This window comes from Desmodus rotundus, chromosome 11 (assembly GCF_022682495.2).
Source record: "Desmodus rotundus isolate HL8 chromosome 11, HLdesRot8A.1, whole genome shotgun sequence".
NCBI lineage: Eukaryota > Metazoa > Chordata > Mammalia > Chiroptera > Phyllostomidae > Desmodus > Desmodus rotundus.
Window position 1 is genome coordinate 9,117,198 of NC_071397.1, and position 23,501 is coordinate 9,140,698.

The following is a 23,501-nucleotide window of genomic DNA, read 5'->3' on the forward strand; positions in this document are numbered from 1 at the left end:
GGGAAATCAATCAGGGAGGGGGCAGGGTGGAGGGAGCGCCAGCTGCATACTTTTCCCAGGAGCATCCAGCTTCAGCACACCTGCGTGTTGGCTCCATAAATGAACCACCGTTAAAGTCCATGGTCAGAGAACATCCCACTAGAGGTCAGAGAAAGCTGTTGCTGCAGAGATGGGCCCCTGGGCTTGGCCTGGGAGCTTTCTGGGACCAGCAGGTAGCAGCTCACCCATGCACATGTGTGCCAGCCCTCTCGCTCTCTCTCTCTCTCACACACACACACACACACACACACACACACACACACACCCCAGGCCTCTAGGCACATACTCAATGTCCCCTATTCCCATGTCCCTGGAAAGTGATGGTGTCAGGTTCAGAGTCAGATGCAGGGCTGAATTCAAAGCCTCCCAGGATGGGAAAGGTGCAACCTCTGGGAATCTGAGAGTGTGGTCAGAACAGGACCAGTGGGTGGGTGTATGCCTGGCTAGATAAGCTTGTGCAAGCTATTGTAGGAAGGGTTCCCACTGGCTGCTTAGGACTCGTTGGAGGCCCACACATCGCATCACTCAAAAGCGCTCTTATGTTAGCTGTCTGTGGTCGACTGGAACCCCTCAGTGGCAGTGGCCAAGTGCCATGCACAGCCTGACAGCTGCATGCAGCAGCCCTGTAAAGAGCCCACAGCTGGCCCAGCTGTTTCATATGTGCCTCCCTTCTGTGTCTGAGGGAGGAACCCACTCAAAACAGGACAAGAAGGGAGTGGCACTCACAGGATCAGGACAGCTGCCAGCTGGCCACCCACTCTGTCCTGGAGAGAAGGGATAAGGAGACTGCAGACTGGGTTAAGACAATCCTCTCACCGTCAGCTCAAGGCCGTAATCCTGGGCCTGTGCTCCTCTAAAGCTTGTTCTATTTTCATGCCTCTTCTCCAGGCAGCAGTTCCCATTGGCTGTGAGGACCTCCTAGGGACCTGTGTACCACCTCTCTGCCATCCCCTGGAGTTGGGTGTAGGCTCACTCAGCCCCATGACCTTGTCCCTCCTGCTCACCTCCTCCCGACATTTCCCTGCACCTGCTTGCTCAGGTCCTTCCTTGCTCAGATCTGGAGAACCCAGGCCTGCGGGCCGGGAGGGTCCAGTTCTAAAAAGCCAAGCCACCCTTGTGCAGGGAGAAGCAGGCAGGGGACTTGTTCATCTCGGGCATCAGCCTCCTGCAGGCCTGGACGATGGGCAACGTGATGGAAGGCAAGTCGGTGGAAGAGCTGAGCAGCACCGAGTGCCACCAGTGGTACAAGAAGTTCATGACCGAGTGCCCCTCCGGCCAGCTCACCCTCTACGAGTTCCGCCAGTTCTTTGGCCTCAAGAACCTGAGCCCGTCGACCAGCCAGTATGTGGAGCAGATGTTTGAGACCTTCGACTTCAACAAAGTGAGCAGGGGCCTGGGGGCGGGGCGTCAGAGGGGCGCCTGGGGAGTCCCGGCCAGCAGAGCTGAGGTGGGGTGGGGGCGGGGCGGCCACCGGGAGAGCAGCGAGGTCCGCTGGAGGGAGGAGTGGCTTCCTTCGTACATTTCGTTTATCTGGGAGGTTGAATGGCCATGTTAGGGATTCAGCCGCTCTCACGTCACTGAGCACCTACTGTGAGTCAGGCACTGGGGTTCGGAGTGACTCGGGCGTCCCTGCCCTGGCTCTGCGGGGGGGAGACAGAGAGGTGTGCAGCTAGTGGACTCGCAGGCCCAACCGAGAGGCTCCCCCTGCCTCTCCCGAACGCGCGTTCTGAGTCATCCGGAGCAAGCGTGCACACTTACAAGACAGTCATTAAGCACCTACTAAGTGGTCGTTGCTGTATGTGGTGCTTTTGCACGGGCCGGGATGCTCACAGGATGCAGAAGGAGGGGTGCAGCAGGGTGAGTAGGCTCCCGCCCTGGCTGGTCTTGGATGGGCAGGCCCACGTCACTTGGGTCACCTGTGAGGCTCGGTGGACGCTAGACCTGGGGACAGGCAGGGTTGCCCTGCCACTGGGGAATCCAGGCTATTTCAACTCTAAAATACCCAGTGACCTCAGTTCACCTTGTCTCAAGTGGGTCAAAGATCTGCACAGGGGTCAAAGTGTGTCCCCCCCAATAATCACCTGGGTGCACTGGGTGAAGACTTCTAGATAAGCTAGAGGGAACGCTGGAAAAGGAGTTAGACACCGTGAGTTTGGGCCCCTGATTTTCATCAGCTGGGTGACCTTGACCCCGTGCTCTCCCCTCAGCCTCAGCTTATTCACCTGTATCTGCTGGGAACATTAGTTAGGGTGTTGGATGGTTTTCAATAGCAAGCCCTCCGTTTGTCTGGAGCAATTCAGTCAGGATGTAGTGGTGGAAGAACCCAGGCCCACAAACCCGTCTCCCCACCCTGGCTGGTCCCCGCCCGGCTGGCACTCACGGGGAAGGCAAGATGTGTGGACACACCGCCACGTGTCCACCGCAGCCAGGAGAAGCTGCCCAGAGCTTTCCCAGCCCCCTCGCTGCCCAGAGGACCAAACCCCACTGTAGGCAGGGCTTCTGGGGAGAGCTGGGGCTCAGAGGCTATTTAAAACTCACTAATATTTGGAGTTAAAGGGCCAAAGCAGATTATGGGCTTTGAGTCCCAGCCTCAAGGGCAGCATCGTCGTGCCCGAGGGCTTTCCTGAAGGGGGCTCGAGGAAGCAGAGCACGGGAGCCCAGGGCTCAGAGACCAGGAGGGATGGCGTCAGGGTGCCGGACCTCCCAATCCTCCAAAAGCAGCAGTGCTTCCTGAACGGGAGGGGAAAGAGCCTCAATACCTAAAACCCTTATGCACCAAAATAGCTCAGCTTCTCACCTACTAAGGTAATCCTTTGGGTCAAGACATGCTTCCAAAGGACCCTCCAAAATCACATGCATGACACAGGCAGGGGCAACCCACCAACCATGCATTTACCTAATCCGAGTCATTCATACGCCATCTCTTCAATTTTTGTCACATGCAAGCACCACCTGTACTGTCCCAAACCTGTCTTCCTCGGTTATGCTGTGCACACCCCTGCCTTAGGGGCTTTGGTGCTTCCTGGGACCCTCTTCCTTCAGAATTCTCTTTGGCTCACACCTTCCCCAGCTACAAGTCTCTGCTCAAATGTCTCCTCCCCACCCACAGCTGCCCTGACCTCCTGGTTTAAACCCTATTTAACTGGGACTAGCCCTCACCCCTGCATTTTCTAGTTCCGCCCCCCAAGGCTTCCCAGAGCTGTCTTATCTCCTAAGGCACGATGTTGGGTAACTTTTAGCCACTCTGTGTATCGGCTCTCTCCCCTGCTGCAGTGACAGCTCTGTGGGGACGGGCCTCTTACCTGTCTTGTTCATTGCTGTGTCCTCAGCACCCAAAACAGTGCCTGCAACACAATAGGTGCTTAATAGTTTTGTATCTCATAAAACATTAATTTAAACACATATTCATTTCAATGAAGAGCCTCTTTGTAACGTCTAAAGTGCCTCCTGCACACCAGCGGCTAAGTCCCCCTTGGGGCACCAGTGCCTCCACCCACTGCCAGGAGCACCGGGCAGTTACCGGCTAGGAGATTTGATACAGAGGGAGTCAAAGCTGGGGTGTGCCAACAATGGCCCGTGGGCCTACACTTATAAGTGAACCCACCACACCATGCGTTTACATTTTGTCAAAACTGAAATATTCGCCTTCTGACCCCATATCGGAAATGTCTGCCAGCCCCTGAGTTAGAAGAGGGCTGACCCCCAGGGTGCTGAGCTGGGCGGGTAGAGTTGGGGGGTGCAGCAGTGGGAGTGGGAGTGTGACCTGGGGGACAAGCATGTGCTTTGATTATTTCACGGTTTTACACAGCTTGGCCGTGCCCAGCGGTCACACAGGTGCTCCTGAATCTGCACACGCTCCGTCCCTGCGTCCGAGCGCCACGCAGGGCCTGGGAGACCCGGTTTCTGGGCAAAGGATTTTCATTCGCTAGCTGTGGCCTAACCTCTCTCAGCTTCAGGCGCCTCAGCTGAGAACAGGGACAAAGATACCTCCCTCCTGGGAGCGGCTGTGAGATTTCATGGGTAAAATGAATGAAACAGTACAGGAAGCACTAAAAAGGAGTTGGTATCGTCGCAGTAGTTTCACTGAATCTAATTCGTCCCACAATCTTGAAAAGCGCATATTGCTGCTCCCATCTTAGATCTGAGGAGACTGTGTCTCAAAGAGGCCGTGTGACTCGTCCAAGGTTGCCCTTCTCCTAAGACAAGGTTTAGGTCCTTCTGGAACTAAAGCCCGTATTTTCCATGTCCCTGTTAAGCCATTTTTAAAAGTTACAAAAGTAATATAGTACATTGTGAAATTTCCAACAACACAGGAAGATGGGAAATGAAAAGCAAAAGCATCCTCACCGAGCCCCGCCCAGAGGAAAACTCCTTAGCTGTTTGTGGGCTTCTCCAAGCCAGGCTGCCAGGGGTCTCCCCCTGTTCCCACGGCAACCCTGGGAGCTGGGCCGGGCAGGACCAAATGGGCTAAGGCCTGTGTGAAAGCCCTTGAACGTGGGAAACAAACAATGTTCACCATGACCACGATACTCCCTGTGGGGCTCACAGAGGTTAAGGCCTCACCTTAGGCCAAAGGCCAGCACCGAGCCAGGAGGTCTCGGAGGCCACCCTGCCCAGCGTCCGCGACGCCCCTTATAACAGGGCTCACACTTCTGCTTGCACACGTTCAATGACGGAGAGCTCATTACTGAATGAGGCTGGCCCTTCCCCCACGGGCAGCTCTGCCTGTTAAAGAGTTCGTCATGCTGCCCCCAAATCTGCTTCGCAGTAACTTCCCGGTCCCAGAGTCTAAGTGAAGGACTAGAGGCTGGACTCTAAGTTCATGTGCTCTGGTCCAGCTCTCCTTTCCTTACAGGGCCCAGCCTATCTGTAAGGCATGGGCTGCCCTCTCCCAGCCTCACTCCGTCTAGGGGGAGGTGGGCAGAGACCCTCTTAGGAGGACTGGCAGGGCCGGGCACATGGTCAGCTGGTGAACATTCGGGGAACCCTGGATAAATGTCCTGCAGGAATGTCTCGTGCCGCTCTCCCCACGGCCAACCCCTCCAAGACTCAATGAGGGCATCACCCCCCTCAGAAGCCGCCCTGAGCCCCTCACCTGCCCTCACCCCAATGGAGTGGGCGCTCCTATCTTGTGAGTCCATATGGCCCGTCCAGATGTGTTGCTGCTGAATACCCATCATGCCAGCATAGTGATCTCTTTATAACAACAGTGAAATCATAGCTAGCATTTATTGAGTGCTTATTATATGCCCAGCAGTGTTGAGTGCTTTACGTGTATCAACTCATGTAATCCCACAACAATCCCATAGGGGTAGGTACCATTATAATTATTACAGATGAAAATAAAATCAAGGGCCAGAGACACATTGCATCCTCTGTCCCAGATCCCACGGCTTTGAGGTGGCAAAGGCAGGATTCGAACCCGTGTCCTCAACACTGCATTCCCTTCAGGATGCGGTTCCCATCTCAGTGAGTTCCGATTCCTCAGTCTGCCACAGCTCACAGTGAGCGCGAGGAAAGTCAGGAGAATAAAGGAAAGACTGAGAAAGGTTCTCCTTGCCTCCACACCGACCTCCTGCCATCACCCCAGCACAGAAAACTCACCCAATCCACACTCCCACCCCGGGGGAATTCCTTTCTCTTCTCCCACCTACAAGCAACTGGAGGGGCTCAAGTTTGAGAAGCACAGAGACGCAGCCAGTGACAGCTACAGCCCAGATGTCTGTGAAGAGATGGCAGCAGCCACCCGCAGGCCGCTGGGTGGGGGTTAGTTCATCCGTTCGATCGCAGCCTCTCGGGCAGGCAGGGCGGGCTCCGCGGGTGGAGCGCTGCGCGATGGGAATGGGCTCACGGCCGCTGCCCCGTCCAGGACGGCTACATCGACTTCATGGAGTACGTGGCGGCGCTCAGCCTGGTCCTCAAGGGGAAGGTGGAACAGAAGCTGCGCTGGTACTTCAAGCTCTACGACGTCGATGGCAATGGATGCATTGACCGTGACGAGCTGCTCACCATCATCCGGGTAACTCCAGGTGCAGAGGGCCGGGCCAGAGGACCTGGGGCTGGGGGGGCGGGCGGGGCGAGGCTGGGTCTTCAGCGGCCAGAGCTGTACCCTCGGAAGGGGACAGGATGGAATTCTGGCCCTCACCAGCTGGGTGGCCTGAGCCACTTTCCTTCCCCTCTCTGGGCCTCAGTTTCCTCAAGTGTACCAAGAGACTGTGTAAACTCGTAAGTCCCAGCTCCGTGCTACTGCCCGCTCTGCTGCTGGGCACCCTGGCCTCCACTCCCGCCTTGTTGGGAGCCAGGGGCTGCTCACCGACCCTCCCCCACCCCGAGACTGAGTTAGGCTGGGGTGGCTCCTCTCACCTCTTCTTCCCTCCAGGCCATCCGGGCCATTAACCCCTGCAGCGACTCCACCATGAGTGCAGAGGAGTTCACAGATACAGTGTTCTCCAAGATCGATGTCAACGGGGATGGTGAGGAGGCCGGGGTGGGGTCATCGGGGGAAGGTGGTCAGCAGGGTGTAGGGCCCCAGCCCCAGACCTGGAGTTTACAGATTCCTGGACCAGACTTTGGTCTCCTGCTCCTTTGCCTGCCCCCCCCCCCCCCCCCCCCCCCCGTCACAGCCACCTCCCCCAGCATTGTCCTTGTCCCTGTCACAAGACTCTAGGCCTGGCACAGTGCTGCCACGGAAACACAGACACCCCCTTCCCCATGACTCCCTTTCTCTCCACCAGGGGAGCTGTCCCTGGAGGAGTTCATGGAGGGCGTCCAGAAGGACCAGATGCTCCTGGACACGCTGACGCGAAGCCTGGACCTTACCAGCATTGTGCGCAGGCTGCAGAACGGGGAGCAAGACCAGGAGGGGGCTGGGGGTGGGGCAGCTGAGACAGCCGGCTGAGCCACTGCCCGGAAGATTCTGTGCTGGGGAGGGGGGTGAGCGGTCTGCTGGCTTTTATACTAGATAGAACCTACTGCGCTGCAAGGCCCAGCCTGCCCTCGGGGCTGTGGTGGGGGTCCAGAGGCAGGGACATGACCGGTGGCTTCTGAACCTCTGTGTGACTCAGCTGGTGGTGACTGCTTCCTGCCAGCAGTGGCACTCCTCAACACCCCTCCGCCCTCAGGCTCCTCTTTGCCCCCCCTGGAAGCTCCCCCAGCTCTTCCCAGCTTCCGGTCCCACCCTCTTCTAGTCATGGACACTCCGAGGCAGAGCTGAGCTTTCCCAGGGCTCCGATGGAATCCGGCAAGTCCTGCGGCTGCAGCCTCCGTCCTGGTGCCGCACGGAGCCCAGGACCCCGAGCCTCCCTGTGTGCTTTGCACTGATTCCTCCCTCTCGCTCATTCAACAAGTATTTATTGCACACCTACTACGTACTAATGCTAGACGTTAGATGTGCAAAGGACCCTTCTCATCGTCAAGGAGCCCCCCGGCTGAGCACCATTGTAATAAAACATGCTAAGGGGAGCCATGAGTGGATGGATGCCTGTAGGAAGGAGCACGGGGAACTGTGAGTGAGGTGACTCAGGGACAGCCTCACAGAGGTGACCCTGGACTTGGGCCATGAAAGAGGAGTTGGAGGTTGCGTGTGGCAAAGATGATGTGTGGGAGGTTGGAGGTGCACTCTGTGTGATGGGTGGGTGTCACACGGGGGCTGTGGGATGTGGGGAGTTTTCTTAGGTGTAAACTGGGGGTATCTCTTAGATTCACAGGTTACCAATTAGGGGTCATCATGCCCATTTTTAGGGAGTACCTCCAAGAGCCCCAGTAATAGAAAAAAAACCCCAACAAATTCCTTCAAGAAGTTACAGTGCTGCGAAGAAGAGGATGGATGCTTAGGCGGTAGCACAGATCGGAGTCACGACTAATGACCGCCCCGGTGTGCACACACTCACACGCTCTGGGAAGGTGTGCTTCAGCCGGACACTGGCCAAAAGGGCCGTAGACAGCCCTCGCTTGTCCAGAGGAAATCCGTATTCATTCAGAAGTGACTGCACCACACCTCACACTTCCCCTGCTGGCTACTTGGTGGCCTGTGGTGGGCGCCCCATGGTTCCCTACGGGTCTGCGAGACACTGTGGGTGACCTGACCCTCACTGGTCTCACCTAAGTCTTTCTTGCTGCAGTGACACCTGACGGCATGTGGGAAGTGGGGCAATCTGTTACAGGGGGGCCTCACCCTCATTCTTTGCACACCCCAGCTTTAGAAATACCTGTCTAAGAACCTGGGGAGGGACAGGCTGAAGCAGCTGTGCCCGTTTTTCCAAGCTGCTCTTTCTTCCGGGCTTTGAGTCTTTGGTGCAGGCAGTGTGGGGAGTGAGTAAAAATCCAGGGTGGGAGGGAGAAAAAGGGGGTGAAGCCCCTGGTTGCAGAGCCCCCGGGGGGGGGGTGAGAGGAGTGTTTGGCTCACACCCATCCTGTCCGTCACTTGGACCAGCGCCTGCGAAGGCAGCCGGCCAAGCACAGCCACGGAGGGATGGTGGAGGTCAGTGCCGGGCAGCCCGGGAACATGGAGCTGACGTGTCTGCTCCTTTTCCGGTGGCTGCCTCTAGGGAAATCCTGGAGGTCAGAGTCTGGGGGGGGGGCAGTATCTGGAGGGAACAGTGACGCTTTCCTGGCATCAATCACCTTCGTGATTTGGGGCCTATCTATGTCCTACCTGGACCGTTGTTTTTTAATCAACCATTTTTACCTAAAATTTATTTCTAAAGCAACCTTTATATGAACATCATACCTATGAAATCACAGGCTCAACAGATTAGTTTTACTTTTCATACATCAACATAAAAACATATCTATTCAAGGTAAAGCAAACCTGTTCCTGGGTCCCAGGGGTAACACCGGCCCAGGGCCCTGAGTTCTCGGAGGAACCTCTGGCTCCAGGGGTGGGAGGGGTCTGAGGGGCTCAACCCCTCTTCAACCAAGCAGCTCCCCTTCAATCTAGTTTCCATACTTGGGGTGCACACAGAGTTTGTGTAACAAAAATAATTCCACAACTAAAAATATAATCGTCTGGAAACGGCCAGTCCAGCCCAGCCCAGCTCACTAAGGGTGGTGAGGAAGAGAAGCAGCGGACTCAGGTCTCGTGGCCGTTGGAGGCAGAGCCTGACCTAGACCCCGAGTCCTCAGGCCCCCAGTTCTCCTGAGACCACGGGAAGGTTTCTCCATTCGCGGAGGAGACACATTGGGCCTGCGGCTGGGATTGTGGAAGGGCCATGCTGGCGAGGGCATCGGAGAGGCTGGGGGCAGGGATGAGTGCGCAGAGGCCCTCCCACTGCCCTGGAGACATGGGAGCCTGGAGTCTTGGAGGGGCCTGTGGACCCCCACAGGTTCCCCAGGGCCCAGACACTCAGAACATGGCGCTTCTCCGCCTCTGCTGGGAGATCCAGCCACTGGGATTCATGTCCATCTGCAGCATCTTCATCACCCACTTGTCACGACGGGCACCTTCGATGAACTCATTCAGAGACAGCTGGCCTGAGCAGGGTGGGAGAGAGGGTCTTGTGGAAGAATGGAGACGTGGGGTCGGGGCAAGAGGAGAGGCCTTCCCTCCCCGGGTGCGCCTGCAGCTCCTGTGCAAAGGAACCTGCAAACACGGGGCCTAAGCTTGGGGCCCGTGGATTCTCCAGGAATCTCCTGGAACCTTCAAGGGCTTCCTCAAGGGACTTTCTTGGCAAATGAAGTTTTACTTGCCCATGGTACCCTCGAAATGTTCTTGAGGGCTCTTCTCCATGTGCTCCCAACTGGCTCCCTCCCTGCGCAGCCTTGGGGCTTTAATCACCCTACTTAGTCCTCTCAGCCATTATTGTCCCCATTTCCAGATGAGGACAGTAAGGCCGGGGTGAGAGGTTGGTGCATCATCCCGTCCCCCTGACTCCAAAGCTCCTGCCGCTCGCTCACTCGCTCGCCTGGCCTCCCCTGGCAACTCCAGTAGGAGTTTTAATCACTCTTACAAGTGCCATGCGCTGGGGACACCCTTTGTTATTTCGCAGGTGAAGACACCAGTTGCTGAGAGGTGGAAGGATCTCCCAAGGTCACCCTGCCAGGAAGGGGGGCTGCTGTGGAGTGGGCCACCGTCTCCGCCCCCATTACCGTCTCCGTTCTCATCCACCAGAAGGAAGATCCTGTCCACGACCTCCTCGGGCGTGAGCAGCTGGCCCTGCTGCCCGGCCTCCACCTCCACCCTGCAGGCTTGCTTCAGCTTGTAAATCGCCTGCGGAGAAAAACCCAGGGGCACTGAGGGGACCCCGAAAACTCCGCCCCCCCAACCCATGCTCCTCACACCATTTCCCCCACGCTGCCCCCCAGGCTGTGCATCTGTGGACCACAGGACCCAGGCCCAAACCAAAACTGACGTGTCCCAGGGTCCTCCTGGCCTGGTTGCAGCTGAGGAGCTCCTGACCTCTCACGCTGCCCCCCACTGCCACCACCCAAAGCGGAAACCCGAAACTGCCGATGAGGGATGTGTATGGCACTGGGCACTGGGGTGGTCTCAACGCTACTTTACAGAGGAAGATGGAGATTCAGAGAGGAAAAGAGGATATAGTGTATGTATGGATGTGTGTGTGTGTGTGTGTATGAAATAGCATGATGGGAGATACAGGTGTTTAAAGCGGAGGGGAAAGAACAGGTTTCTCCTTTGGGAAGTTTGTTTCTTTTCCAGTGAGGCGACATTTGCGAAGCGAGATGGAGAGACAGACCAGCAAGGGGATTAGCCTTGGTTCTTGGGCTGGGCGCCCTCCGAGGGCAGGTGTGTCTGGCCGATCCCCAGGGCTCTCCTGCTCTTTACAGTATTTTCCCTTTCTCCTACTTTCTTTGGGTTTAACTTACTCTTTTTTCTAATTTCTTGAGGTGACTTCTTAGCTCATTGATTTTCAACCTCTCATTTTCTAAAATACACATTTTAAGGCTACACGTTTCTAAAGCCAGCTTCAGCTGCATTCCACAAGTTTTATTAGGGTATTTTTGCCTCATTATTCAGTTCACAATACCATGTGTGTGTCTGTGATTTTATGTCTCTGATGATTCCTGGAGTATTTAGAAGTATACTGACTCATTTCCAAACGCATGGGGGTTTTCAGTTTTTTGTAATTGATTTCTAGCTTAATTCCACTGTGGTCAGAGAGCACACTTACATTATTTCAATGCCTCTTCCTGAACTCCAGCCCCCGGGTACCCCCTTCAGTGGGCCACCCTCCGAGCCCAGGGGTGCGCCCGCGTCCGGGTGCCCAGCCCCACTGACAGACACTGACCTCTACAATGTCCAGCAGCTCCAGGCGGTCGATGCAGCCATTGCGGTCCTTGTCATAGATCTTGAAGGTCCACTTCAGCTTGTGCTCCAGGGTGCCCCGCAACACCAGGTTCAGGGCTGCCACGTACTCCAGGAAGTCGATGGTGTTGTCCTGCATCGGGAGTGGGAGCGGTGAGGCCCTCCTGGTCCACGCCCCACCTCCGGAGCACAGGTGTGCACTCTGTTCTGTGCACCCCCCCCAAACTCAGGGCCCTGCCTCTTCCTTGCAATCTCCGTGGCTTCTGCGCCTTTGTTCATGCTGTTCTCCACGCTGGCATCCTTTCCCAGACTCTATGATCACCCAATTCTGCCAGTTCTTCAAGGCTCAGCTCAATGGCCCCCTCCTCCAGGAAGCCTTCCTTCTCAGACTACTTCAGCCACAGTGACCTCTCCCTCTTCCAACATTCAGAGCACCTACTGCCTATTCTGCACCATTTGGGTCTTGCTCGGGCACCGTCACCTAACTGTTGTACGAGTGTGTCTCATTTGCTAGCTACAGCGTCTGCTCCGGAAAAACCGAGAGGGGTTACATTGCCTTTGTTTCTCTTCCATGCCTAGCACAGTGCCACTTCTGCCCTGTGGGTCTCATAAATATTTATGAACCAATGAATAAATAACCAACTTAACCTGAATTTGAGACCATGGTAGTTTTGAAAGGAGATTGGGCAGCTATGCTCACATTGAAAGTTTCTTTCGCCCTTTCCTTCACTCGGAGCCTGAGGGAAGGTGGGCAGGCCATGCAGCCCTGCTCCCTGCCAGGCCCAGGTGGACACACTGAAGTGCAGACCTGCTCCCTGACCCCCACCCAGGAAGGGGTGGGGGAACAGAGCTCAGGTGCTCCAGAGGAAGGAGGGGGGTGCACAGGCCACTTCTGAGGTGCCTCTAACCAGGAAACTGAACTTTCTTTCCTTCAGCAGAAATGTGGCAGCAGCAATTATCCCAAACGCAGTAAACAAGGAGTACGGAGAGAACATGCTTTGACTGCAGAGGAGTTTGACGTGAGAGGCTGGGGCTGTGGCTGCAGTGGGCGGTCGGGCCAGGGTCTCAGGCTGAGCCCCACAGGATGAAGCTTATCCCTGCATCCTCACCTATTTCAGGGCGGGGACCTCGACTCTCCAAATCAAAGACCTGACTCATCAGCTCCCCAGGAGAGCCTGTTATTCCGGTGACTTTGTAATCAGAAATGACATCGCTGGCCCACAGAACAGCTCTGTCTCATTGGGTCAGGCCACTCGGAGCCCCGGCTCCAGACAAGGGGTGCCAGGGTGAGCAAGATGCGAACAACAGGGAAACAGGGCAGAAAATGAGGGAGATGGCAAAAATGCAAAAGGAGAAACCAAGGAGAAAATAAAGTGAGCCTACCTCAACACCTGAAGGGCTTTATTCTGTATCTTTTATATAATTCCTTCTGTTCCCCCACCCCTTCCCCCACCGCGTATCTACATAATTGAGATGAGACTGTAGCTATAGTTTCTTTCATTTTATTTTAAAATATCCCATGTCTTCAAAATTACTTAAAATCATACCTTTTATTTTTTTTGAGGTGTACTGGGCAGTTCCTCTTTCTGAGCATGGTTATAATATTTTACGTAACACTATGAGCATCCTTGCGAATACGTATTTTCCTACGTCTCTGGTGCTTTGGGGGGTGGATTCTCAGCAGTGGCCGTTCGTTCCTCCCCCCCCAGTCTCCAGTGCGCTGCTGGTGCAGGCTTGTCTCACGACACTCTATCACGTGCATGGACACGAGTAACTCTCCACACACACTTTCTTGTTGCCTCTTACCAGTCACATCCTTCTCCCAACCAGCCCCCGGCAACCAGTGGCCAGTGAAACCACAGCAGTGTCACTTGAGAATGGTATGGAATCAGAATCACACGGTACGCAACCCTTCAGGACTGGTGGGCATTTTTTTTTTTTTTTTTTTAATGCAGCAGAATGCCCTGGAGATCATCCAAGTTGCTTCGGGCCACAACAGTTCCTTCCCTTTGTACTGCTGAGTAGGGCTCCCCTGCACGTGTGGTCCCTGGTCTGTTCTCTGTTCATTGAAGGTTATTTGACTTGTTTCCAATTTTCCCCAGCTTTATAGAAATACAATTGCAAAACAGCCTGGTAAAGAACATAGTGTAAGTGTGAGGTGTACGATACAATGATTGGTTGTTCTTTACAAGGCTATTTTTATTAGTAATTGTGATTTATTAAGCTTACTAAAAACTGAACTTATGTTTCTTTTGCAATGAGTTGAATAGGAAAATGTATGCAAATGTCTGGTAGGGACCATTTATTTTACATACCTCATCTCCCTCCGGTCTGTTAACCCTCATTTGGTGGGCGAGGAACCTGAGACTCAGAAATTGAGTAAGTTGCTAAGGCAGAGCCTTTCTTGATACATGTCTTCTCAGCGCATCAAGTGGGGAGAACCTTCGTACTCCATTCCAGCTCTAGTACTGTCTGAGAAAATGAGCCTGGTGTCTAGCACCAAGGGGAAAAAAAACAAACCAAAACTACTAGATCTCTGGATTCTCCTACATTCTTTCTCTAGAGCCTTCTCACAATATCATCTCTCCACGTGATAGGCTTTCCACAACGACCCTGTGGGGTTCAGAACAAGTCACCCGTGGTGTGCTTGTGGCACGCGAACTGTTGAGCTAAAGGTAACTTTTTAATTGCTGAGTGGTATCTACTGGGCTCAAAAGAAACTCCTGATGCTCCCTTAACTACCCAGAAGAACTTGAATTAGGGCCTTGCCCATAATAGAGTACCAGAGACGACCTCTGTTTAGCTATCCATGCGCAGGACAAATCTTGATTCCTGAACATCACTCTTCTTACCACCCTGCAGTGACCTTTGAAGGCACCTTAGCTGATGCCCAGCTCAGAACGTCTTATATTCCCACATTTCCTGCCTGTCTCCCAACCTCTCGTGCGTGTGGGGTCTCTGACTCTCTCATATGTGGGGTTCCCGTACATATGTATGTGTTAAATTTGCTTATTTCCTTTTGCTACTGTCTCATATCTATTTGATTAGACCACCTGAAAGAAACTTGAGGGCAGAGGAAATTTCCTCCTCCCCACAACCCCTTGCTCCAGAAGAGGCATGTTCTAGAGTAGCCCCTTCCAGACAAACAATTCCCACCCCCACCCCCACCCCCCCAGGCCTGGGAGGCCACTGCAAACCCCAGGACCACTTCCAAGCGGCTTCCAGCTGGGACTAATCTCATCTGTTGAGCACCAGCCCTCGACAGCCTTCATTACCCACGGAAGCCCCAGATGATGGAGACACCGCTGTCTAGTCCAGGGGCAGGAGCAGAAGTGACAGGTGTGGGATCTGCTCTGGGATTATCTGCTCGTTTCTCCCTGAAGTGGCTGCACTTGCGCACCAGCCCTGACCCCAACGCATGTTACGTAACGATCCCAAACGACGTTTGAGCTTCATCCCTCTTCTTTCATTCCGGTGTATCACAGGGCAACAGCCAGAGAAGACCAGACTGTCACAGGGGAGGAGCCCAGAGAGGGGTGCCCCTCCCTCTTCGTCTCCACCAAACTCCTCTGTCACCCAGATTTTGACATGTGAGCTAGATCTACGCGCTCCTTTGATTTTATTTGCACCAGAAATCTCAGACCAATCACCCAGAAGTGAGACTTGCTGATATAAAGATCGTGCCAAGGTGGGAAGTGGAGTTGGGTATGGCCTCAGAGAGTAAGTGGGAAAGTAAAGGAAGAAGGCCAGTCCCTGACAGAGGCACTTCACACACCTGCCAGGAAAGCCCTTCCTTGCAGTGGAATGCAACTGATGAATCGAGACGGGACGGTGGAGTTAGACGTCCACACTGGATTCAGACCTAGTAGATGAAATTTTGATAAGCAACAGGATACTTCGTCTCGACAGATGCTTATTGATGACAAAGGGAAAATAGTAACTGGCAGTGGAGAAACTCAGCAGACACTGAGTAATCAAGTGATGAAGTTAACCACCTCAGTGACGGGACAGATCAACGTCACATGCCCCTGACATCATGCACTGAGAAGGACAAATGTCACTTCTGTGGCATTTCTGCCAGAACTGTAAAACCTGAATCTAATCATAAGGCAATACTGCACACACACAGATAATTTGCCCGCAATCTTCAAAAATATCGGGGTCAAGTAAGACAAAGGAAAGCTAAGATTAGAGGTTCCAAATTAGCCCTGGCTGGGTAGCTCAGTTGGTAGGGTGTTGTTCCAATATGCCAAGGTTGTGGGTTCAATCCCCAGTCAGGGAACACACAAGAACCAATGAATGCATAAAAAAGTGGAGCAACAAACTGATGTTCCTCCCTTCCTCTTTCCTTTCTCTTCTCTTAAAAAAAAATCAATAAAAAATATTTTTAGAAAAAGTTTCCAAATTAAATGGTAAGGAGACAGGACAAGTAAATGCAATGAGTGGACACCAAAAAAACCCCAACAAAACCATCAATGTTAGATTTCCTGATTTTCATAATTGCATTAGATTATTTAAAAGAATGGCCTTATTCTTAGGAGAAACACACTGAAATACTTAGAGATGAAAGGGCGTGATATGTCCGACTTTCTCTTAAAAATACGTATGTGTATTTATATAGAGAGAATAACAGCAAATGAGGCAAAATGTAAACAATTGGCTAAAGTATAGATGGGAACTACTTGTACTATTCTTGCAACTTGTGTAAATTTGAAATCCTATCAAATAAAAGTTATAAAGAAAGGAAAAAGCAATTTATGAATATATATGCTAACTTGTAAGGTGAAGTGAGGCATAAGGGGTTCAGCTATATTATGCCCAGAGCTAAACAATCTCTTGGTTCTTTTTTAAAATTTTTATTTATTAGTTTGTATAGAGAGACAGGGGGAGAGAGAAACACTGGTCTGTGCCCCACCCATCCATGCATTCATTGTATGCGCCCCGACCAGGGATCGAACCTGCGACCTTGGCGTGTCGGGACAACGCTCCACCAAGTGAGCTACCCGGCCAGGGCTCTTTAGGTTCTTGAATTGCTATATTGAAGTTTTAGATAAGTATGAAGAAGACTGATATATTCATGATAGTAAGTTTTGTGATGTACGACCTGCATTTAAAGAAATCATTTCCTCTCTTTTGAAGACCAAACTGCCCCCTGGGCAGGTTCACTTGCCTGGGAGCCTGTACCCTGGAGTGTACGATCCTGGGCAAATGGATCCACTCCCCCTTGCCCCAGCCCTCTCATCGTTTAGTCTGAAGTAACAAACTCTGTCTGCTTCCTCCCAGGACTGCTGCTGACTCAGAAGCTGAGGCAAGGAGCTTCGGGAAGTCTGCTCATTCCGTGCCGAGGGGGAGTTTATAGGGTCCATCTCCAAGGAGGCTTCTGTTGCACTGAAGATGCTGACCCTGCCCTCCCATCCCCTGACTGCTGCTGAGACATACTGACTGGTACCCGGGACCATGTGAGACCTGAACAGCCATCCCTGTGATTCAGCCTAGAAAGTGAAGTTCTCCACACACAGAGAAGAGGGGAACTGGGTCTTTCTTACGATAACTTTCTAGGTCCTCCCCCCGGCCCCCATCAATTTTGAAAGCTGAAATAAGTATTTGAGGCAACCCGAATGGTTTAAAGGATTGCAGAGGTGCTGGACTGGATGACCTTAAATAATGAAGGACTTTCAATTTCTTGTTAATCCTCACCCGAGGACATTTTTTCACTTTTAGAGAGAGAGGAAGGGAGAAAGAGAGAGAGAGACATCAGTGTGAGAGAAACATCAATCGATTGCCTGCTTGTACATGCTCTGACCAGGATCGAACCCACAACCTGGGTATGTGCCCTGACCGGAAATCAGACCCATGACCTTTGGCCCAAGGGACAATGCTCCAACCCACTGAACCACACTGGCCAGGGCAGGAGTTTCAATTTTTAAATTCTGTTTCTGACGGGTGTGCATTTACACAACTTATCTTCCTAGCGGCTAGTGTCAATGGAAGACGCTTAAAGAAATCCTGTGGTTGAATGAGATCAAGGAATCTCCCAGGACCTGAAGAGCTGAAAGGGACTTTTACAATAATCCATCCAACCTCCCAGTTGTGAAGGAGCCTTCTCCAGCATTCCTGGTGGGGAAGGCCTGAGCAGTCTCAATTTGAAGGACCCCAACGAGGGGGAGCTCACAGTCTAGGCCAAGATGGCTCATCCCATTTGGTCAGCTCCTTTGCTCCTTATCTTTAGAGCTCTGGAGGGGGCACTGCAAAGCCTTGGCCGAACATACAGAGAGGACTGGACTGTGTGCCCTGCTGCCCAGCCTACCTATGGCGCTCAGGAAGTGGAGAGGAGAGTCAGATGAAAATGGAGAGGTGGGGAAGAGGGGATGGATGATGCGAAGGGACAGATAATGGGGGAGAGAGAGGAGTTTTGGAGAAAGAGACAGACAGAAAAGGTGAGAGGCGAGTGGGGAGAACAGAAGAGCAGGAGGACTGGGAACTGGGGGCCCCCATGAGGATGCTCCTTCAGCTCAAGGGTGCGAAACGGGCCAAGTGGCCTGGCCGCCAGTCCTCCCCTTCAGGGTGCCTTACCCCATTCTTGTCGAAGGCTCGAAACATGCCCTCTACATACTGGGTGGCCTCCTCATTGCCTGTGACCTTGAAGAAGCGCTTGAACTCATGCATGAAGAGTGTGCCGCTGGGGCACTCCACCACAAACTTCTTGTACCACTCCTGGAGCTCCGCCACATCCATCTCGCCTGCTGCCTCCGCCTCCTCCCAGCTGAACTGCTGCCCCATCCTGGCCCCCAGGAAGGCCAGAGAGCAAGGGTCTGTGTCTCCTCCTGGGCCTCTCCTGACTGATTCCTTAGGCTAGCCTGCTCTTCCTCCCTTTCCTTTGCTCAGCCAGCCTCTTCATCATCTCTTGGGCAACAGAATGTGATGGGCAGTGTAGGGGGCAGGCGACAAGGTGGGCAGGACCAGGCTGGCTAAGCTCCCTAAGATCATTAGAAGATTCCCCTGGAAGGCCTGACCTCCAGCCTGCTAAGCTCCCCCAGCTTCACCCCTCCCCTTCAACTTGTCAACCACTCAACTGAGCCACACAGAAGATTCTGAAGAGGGAGAAGGGGAGGGAACTGAGGGGAGGGTCAGTGGAGACAAGGTGGGAAGATAAGCTGAGACCCTCCCGTGTCATACATACTCCCCATGCCTTTAGTGGGGTAGCACACTGCTCCGTAGAGGACCATCTTGGAGACACAGGAGACAGACGTCCACAGAGGGAGCGCGGCCAGCTCCTAGCCCTTCAAATAAAAGCTGCCGGGGATCTGGGCTCAGCTCCTCTACGTGGTCTAGTGAGAAGCCACAGAATCTCTGTGAAGGGTTCCAGGCGAGCAGCTCTGTCCCCAGGCTACTCAGTCCCCAGCACAGTATCTTTAGCTCTGCTACAAATCACACCCTTGAGTCTGGGAAGTTTCCCGTTTTCCAATTTAAAGTACAAATGCTTCCCTTCAGTACCCTTCACCCAAGACCTGGAGGCTTTTCCTACTTCCTCTCCACGTGACAGGGTCTGGGAGCATGGCTTAAAATACCTCAGAAGCCCCTTATTTTTATATTAAAGGTTCATGCAAATGTGTTTTTGAATCAATTACATATTTATGCTTGTTTCAATGTAACACAAAAATGACACCTGAAAACCTGGGGCGCTAGTTTTTCTGTATGTTAGAGGCAGTCATCCAGGGAGTGTCCATCCCCGGGCCGGCACAGCCTGTGTCCCACTGGGTGTCTGTGCCCAACTGTAGCACAGAGGCCAACCCCCTCTCTGGGCTCTCTGCCCCTGGCCTCTCAGAGTTGCTGTGACTTCCTCACCCTTCCGGAAGTAGGAAGGCCCCTTCCTCTGTCATCCTTCCAAGGGCTGGTGGACTTTTCTCCCACATCCCGCAGCCCCCAGGGTCTGGAGAATAAGGCTAGTCTCCTTCCTCTTAATCGTTGCCTCCACCTTTTCTCTTTTCTCCCTCAAAACTGCCAGTCCCTTCAAAGCCATGTCCAAATCTAGCCCTTCTTGTGCTCGTCCTTGTTGCCATTACTGACCAGTGACTTCACAACGTCTCCAAGCACCATCTTAGAGACACCCACACCCGGGGGGGGGGGGGGTGCTGACCAATCCTGCACTCTGGCCTCAAAGGTCCTTGATCTCCTCCCACCCCACAGGGGCCTCCCATTCACTTGTGGCCCCTGGGCCAGCAGCTGCAGCCTCTGGGAGCTTGTTAGAAATGCAAACTCTCAGGCCCCGCCCCTCCTACTGAAGCAGAAATTTGGAGGGTGGGCCCAGCAATGCATGCTTTCACAGCCCTCCCAGCGCTTCCATCGCACGCACAGTCTGCGAGCCCGCCCTGGGCCCTGCTACCCACACTCCCTCTGGAACGTTCTGTTCGAGCTCATCACCTCTCCTTCCAGTTCACTTATTTGAACACCTGCACTCCAGTTAGTCACCAGCCTTACTGAGACTTGCAGCCTGTGGACCTCATGTTTTAAAAAAACACGTGTCACCTCAATTATACCTCCCTGTCCTCCTTATCCTCATCCACGGCCCAGCACTCTTGCATTTTCCTTGCCGTGACCCTGACTTCTGCACGGCTCTCCCTCTAACTACTCACCTGGAAAAACCTGACCCTGGCTAAAGCTGACCGCTATGTGCTAACACCTCGCTTGCACCCAGGAGGCTGAACGCAGTGGGAGAAAATCATAAAATCACGCTGGCTGCACACATGTCCAGTAATGGCTTCCTCTTCCCTGCCGTCTTCACTCTCCCCGCCCTGACATGACCACTCCACAGCCCTTCCCACCCTCAGACCTTCCACTCTCTCCTCGGTCAGCCGACGACCTTGTCACCGCTGCACTTCGGGGAAACAGATACACAACACAACCACCGCAACTCCCACCAGACACTTGTCTGCATCTGTGCCGCGTGCTCTGCCTCCTCCTGGTCCGGTGAGAGCGGTGCCCCTTCCCCACTTCTCACTTGTCAGGTCCTCCACTTGTTTTCTAGGGCTCCACTCTCTGCCCACTCAGGCACTTACTTTCCACAACGATTCCCTTCTCTTCCGCATCCTCAGTTTTCCCTTCACTAATGGATCATTCCCCTCTGAAGACATGCTTTAATATCGCCTTTATTAAAACAAAGTAAAACAAAAAGCCTGCCTTGGCCCCACATTCAGGGTCCCATTACCACTTGCATGGGCCTCCATTCTTCACCTTCATAAGATAAATATGGAAAAATAAATATTACATAAATATTTAAAATATTTTATAACTCATTGATATAAAGATGAATAGAATCCAGTCCAGTTCAGATGAGACTAAACTTTCTCTTCTGATTTGAAAGACATTAAATACTTAAAAGAAATTAGAGATATTGTGGGCCACAGGCACTCTGGACCCCTGGACCCGCTGGCCCTGCCCGTGCGTCCCCTCCACCTGCTGTCCTAATTCTGGCTTCTCTCACAACAAGCCCTTTGTGGCAGGTGTGGTTTCCAAAAACGGCACAGCAATGGACCTGGTCTCCTGCATCCCTGCCATCAAGGTGGGAGCCTGTTCCTCCTTCTCTTCAACGTGGATGGGACCTTGCGGCTACCTCACTAGGGAGGATGGGCAGAGGTGACACCTCGTGACTTCCAAGGCTAGGTCATCCAAGGGGATAGGGTTTCTGCTGGCTGCCTCAGGACTTGCCCTGGGAACCCAGACGCCACATTGTGAGGAAGCCCAGGTGCACAGACAGGTTCTGGATGACAGCCAGCCTCAACCAGCAGACACGTGGAGGAGTGACTCCAGCCCTGACCTTCCAGCCACCCCAGATGATACCAAACGGAGCAGACAATGTCCCCGTAGACCAAATTGCAGATTAGTGTGCAAAGTAAATGTTGTCTCCATTTTAAGCCACAAAATCTCAGGTGTTTTTTTAAGGTAGCAATAAATAACTGAGCTCTCTCAAACCTATTTTGTGTCCTCCTCTTTCTTTCTCGTTCCCTCCTCAATTTACTCCAACTGGATGCTCACTCCATGGAAAAGGCTTCTACAGCAGACACCTATGACCTACTTCTCTTACTCAGCTGGCCAGCAGCCGTCACAGTTCACCGAGTGCACTCTCCCTCCGAATACTCTAGGCTTCAAGGACCTGCACTCCTCCGATTTCACGCTAACCTCAATGCTGCTCGTCTCCTTTGCTAGCACCTCCTCCATTTTACCAAATCTCTGCAAGCTCGGGGCTTCCCAGGCTTGTCCGCGGTAGTCTTCTCTAGTCTACCTATGCCGTCACTAGATAAACTTATTTACCTCCCAACAGTACATAACACTTGTAGGCTGATAGCTTCCAGATTTACATCCTCAGCCTGGACCTCTCTCCAGAACTCCGGATTCATGAACCCAGCTGCCCACTGGACATCTGTACTCAGATCACAAACTTAGGAAGGCCGGGGCCAAAGCCAAACTACTGATTTCCTTCCCAAATCCATTCTCAACTCTCTTCCACCTCAGTAATGGCACCACCATTTATCCAGTCGCTTAGGCCAAAAACTAGGAGTCATCCTTGAATCTTCTCTCTTAGATCTCATTTCGATCCATTAGTAGGTCAATCCATCACTCCACTTCCAAACTTACTCTGAATTCAACTGCTTGTCACCACGTCCACTACTGCAACCCTAGTCCCAGCCATATCCTCTCACCTGCTCCACCACAGACCGTCCTAACTGGTCTTCCTGCCCCCAGTTGCCACCCCCTCCTCACAATCCATACCCAGCAGCCAGAGTTGCAGGTTCTAAGGTACAAATCAGATCCTATCACTCTTGTGCTCCAAACTCTGCTATGACTTTCTGTTTACACTCAGGAGTCCACACTCCTTCCCACAGCCACGATGCATTACATGATCTAGCCCCTGCCTGCTCTTTTATTTTTTATTTTTTAATCTTCAGCTGAGGGCATGCTCTCACTGATTTTCAGAGAGGTGAAGGGAGGCAGAAAGAGAGGGAGAGAAACATCGATGTGAGAGAGAAACATCAATTGGTTGCCTCCCGCACACACCTGACTAGGAAACTAACCCACAACCTAGGCATGCGCCCTGACCAGGAATCGAACCTGTGAACTTCTGGTTTATGAGATGATACTCTAACCAGTGGAGCCACCCGGTCAGGGCTGCCTGCTCTGTCTTCATGTTCCGCCATCCTTGTTGACAGACTCACTGGGTCTTAGCGCTGGCTGGTCCTGCGGCCTGGACTGCTCTCCCCCCAGGTGTGCGCATGCTGCCTCCTTTTTGCCGTTCTCCCCTCCCCAGAGAGCACTTTCCCAACCCTGTCTTAAAGGCCACTCAATTAATTTTGACATTATCCTACTTTATTTTCTTCACTGTGTTTAACTGCAGCTGAAACCATCTTACATTCCCCCTATGATGTCTTCCCCGTGAAGTTTAAGATCCTTGAGGGGAGGGACTTCGCCACAGATGCACTGCAGAACTCCCGGTGCTCAGCACGTACAAGGAACTCAAATACTTGTGTACTGAGCAAAGTGTGTGACACTGGGTCACTGCTGAACTCATGGGAGCTACCAGTCCTTCATTTTGCGAGACAATTCCTCTTGACTCCTTTGAGAGAGCCTGGGCTAGCAGATATTTATTGATGTGAAGGATTATGGGATTTTAGACCTAGAAGAGGCCTTGAAGATCAGTGACTCTCAAGGCCTTTTCCCGGTCTCATCATACCTGAAGACGTGCCCGCCAGCTGCTGCGGCTCCGAACCCAGTGACTCAGCTGGCTTGGTGTAAAGATGGGGTCACTCCCATCCATCTCTTCTTATTTATTGGTATTTAAACAGCACTGAGGATGAATGAAATGTAACTTGATTTAGCCTCTGGCTAAGGAATCTAAAATTCAATTGGCTTTTGATGTGGGTCAGTTGCCCATGGCCTGACCCATAAATACTGCTGAGTTGTTGAAGTATAAATATATCGTTTAAAGAGGATTAGGACTCCACAGAGGGAAATGATAGCTTGCAGTAACAACAGTAAGGATTTAAGGAGGGCAGGGTTAGGAAGTGAGCCGGGATTTGCAGAGAACCCTGGGGATCTCAGGCAGTCAGTCATAAGCCTGGCTCCAGCTCTGCGTCTGCTGAGCCCTGAAGACCTACTGTAAATAACCCCCATGCCCGTGTTCTTTGACCCAGCAGGACCCTCCTTA

General features: G+C 52.8%; 2 protein-coding genes across 2 annotated transcripts; one reads left to right on the plus strand and one right to left on the minus strand.

Moving 5' to 3' along the window:
* The first annotated feature begins 868 nt into the window (after nt 1-868).
* On the plus strand, nt 869-7,500 carry GUCA1A (guanylate cyclase activator 1A). Its single transcript, XM_024558120.3, has 4 exons — nt 869-1,420; nt 5,909-6,058; nt 6,419-6,512; nt 6,774-7,500. The coding sequence occupies exons 1-4, from the start codon at nt 1,220-1,222 to the stop codon at nt 6,935-6,937; spliced, it is 609 nt and encodes a 202-aa protein (XP_024413888.1). The 5' UTR covers nt 869-1,219; the 3' UTR covers nt 6,938-7,500.
* Nucleotides 7,501-8,775: 1,275 nt separating this feature from the next.
* Nucleotides 8,776-19,418, minus strand: GUCA1B (guanylate cyclase activator 1B). The gene is made up of 4 exons (XM_024557934.4): nt 17,876-19,418; nt 11,286-11,435; nt 10,126-10,246; nt 8,776-9,510 (listed from the first exon to the last, which is right to left on the minus strand). Exons 1-4 carry the CDS (start codon nt 18,080-18,082, stop codon nt 9,383-9,385), a joined length of 606 nt encoding a protein of 201 aa, XP_024413702.1. The 5' UTR covers nt 18,083-19,418; the 3' UTR covers nt 8,776-9,382.
* Nucleotides 19,419-23,501: the final 4,083 nt, after the last annotated feature.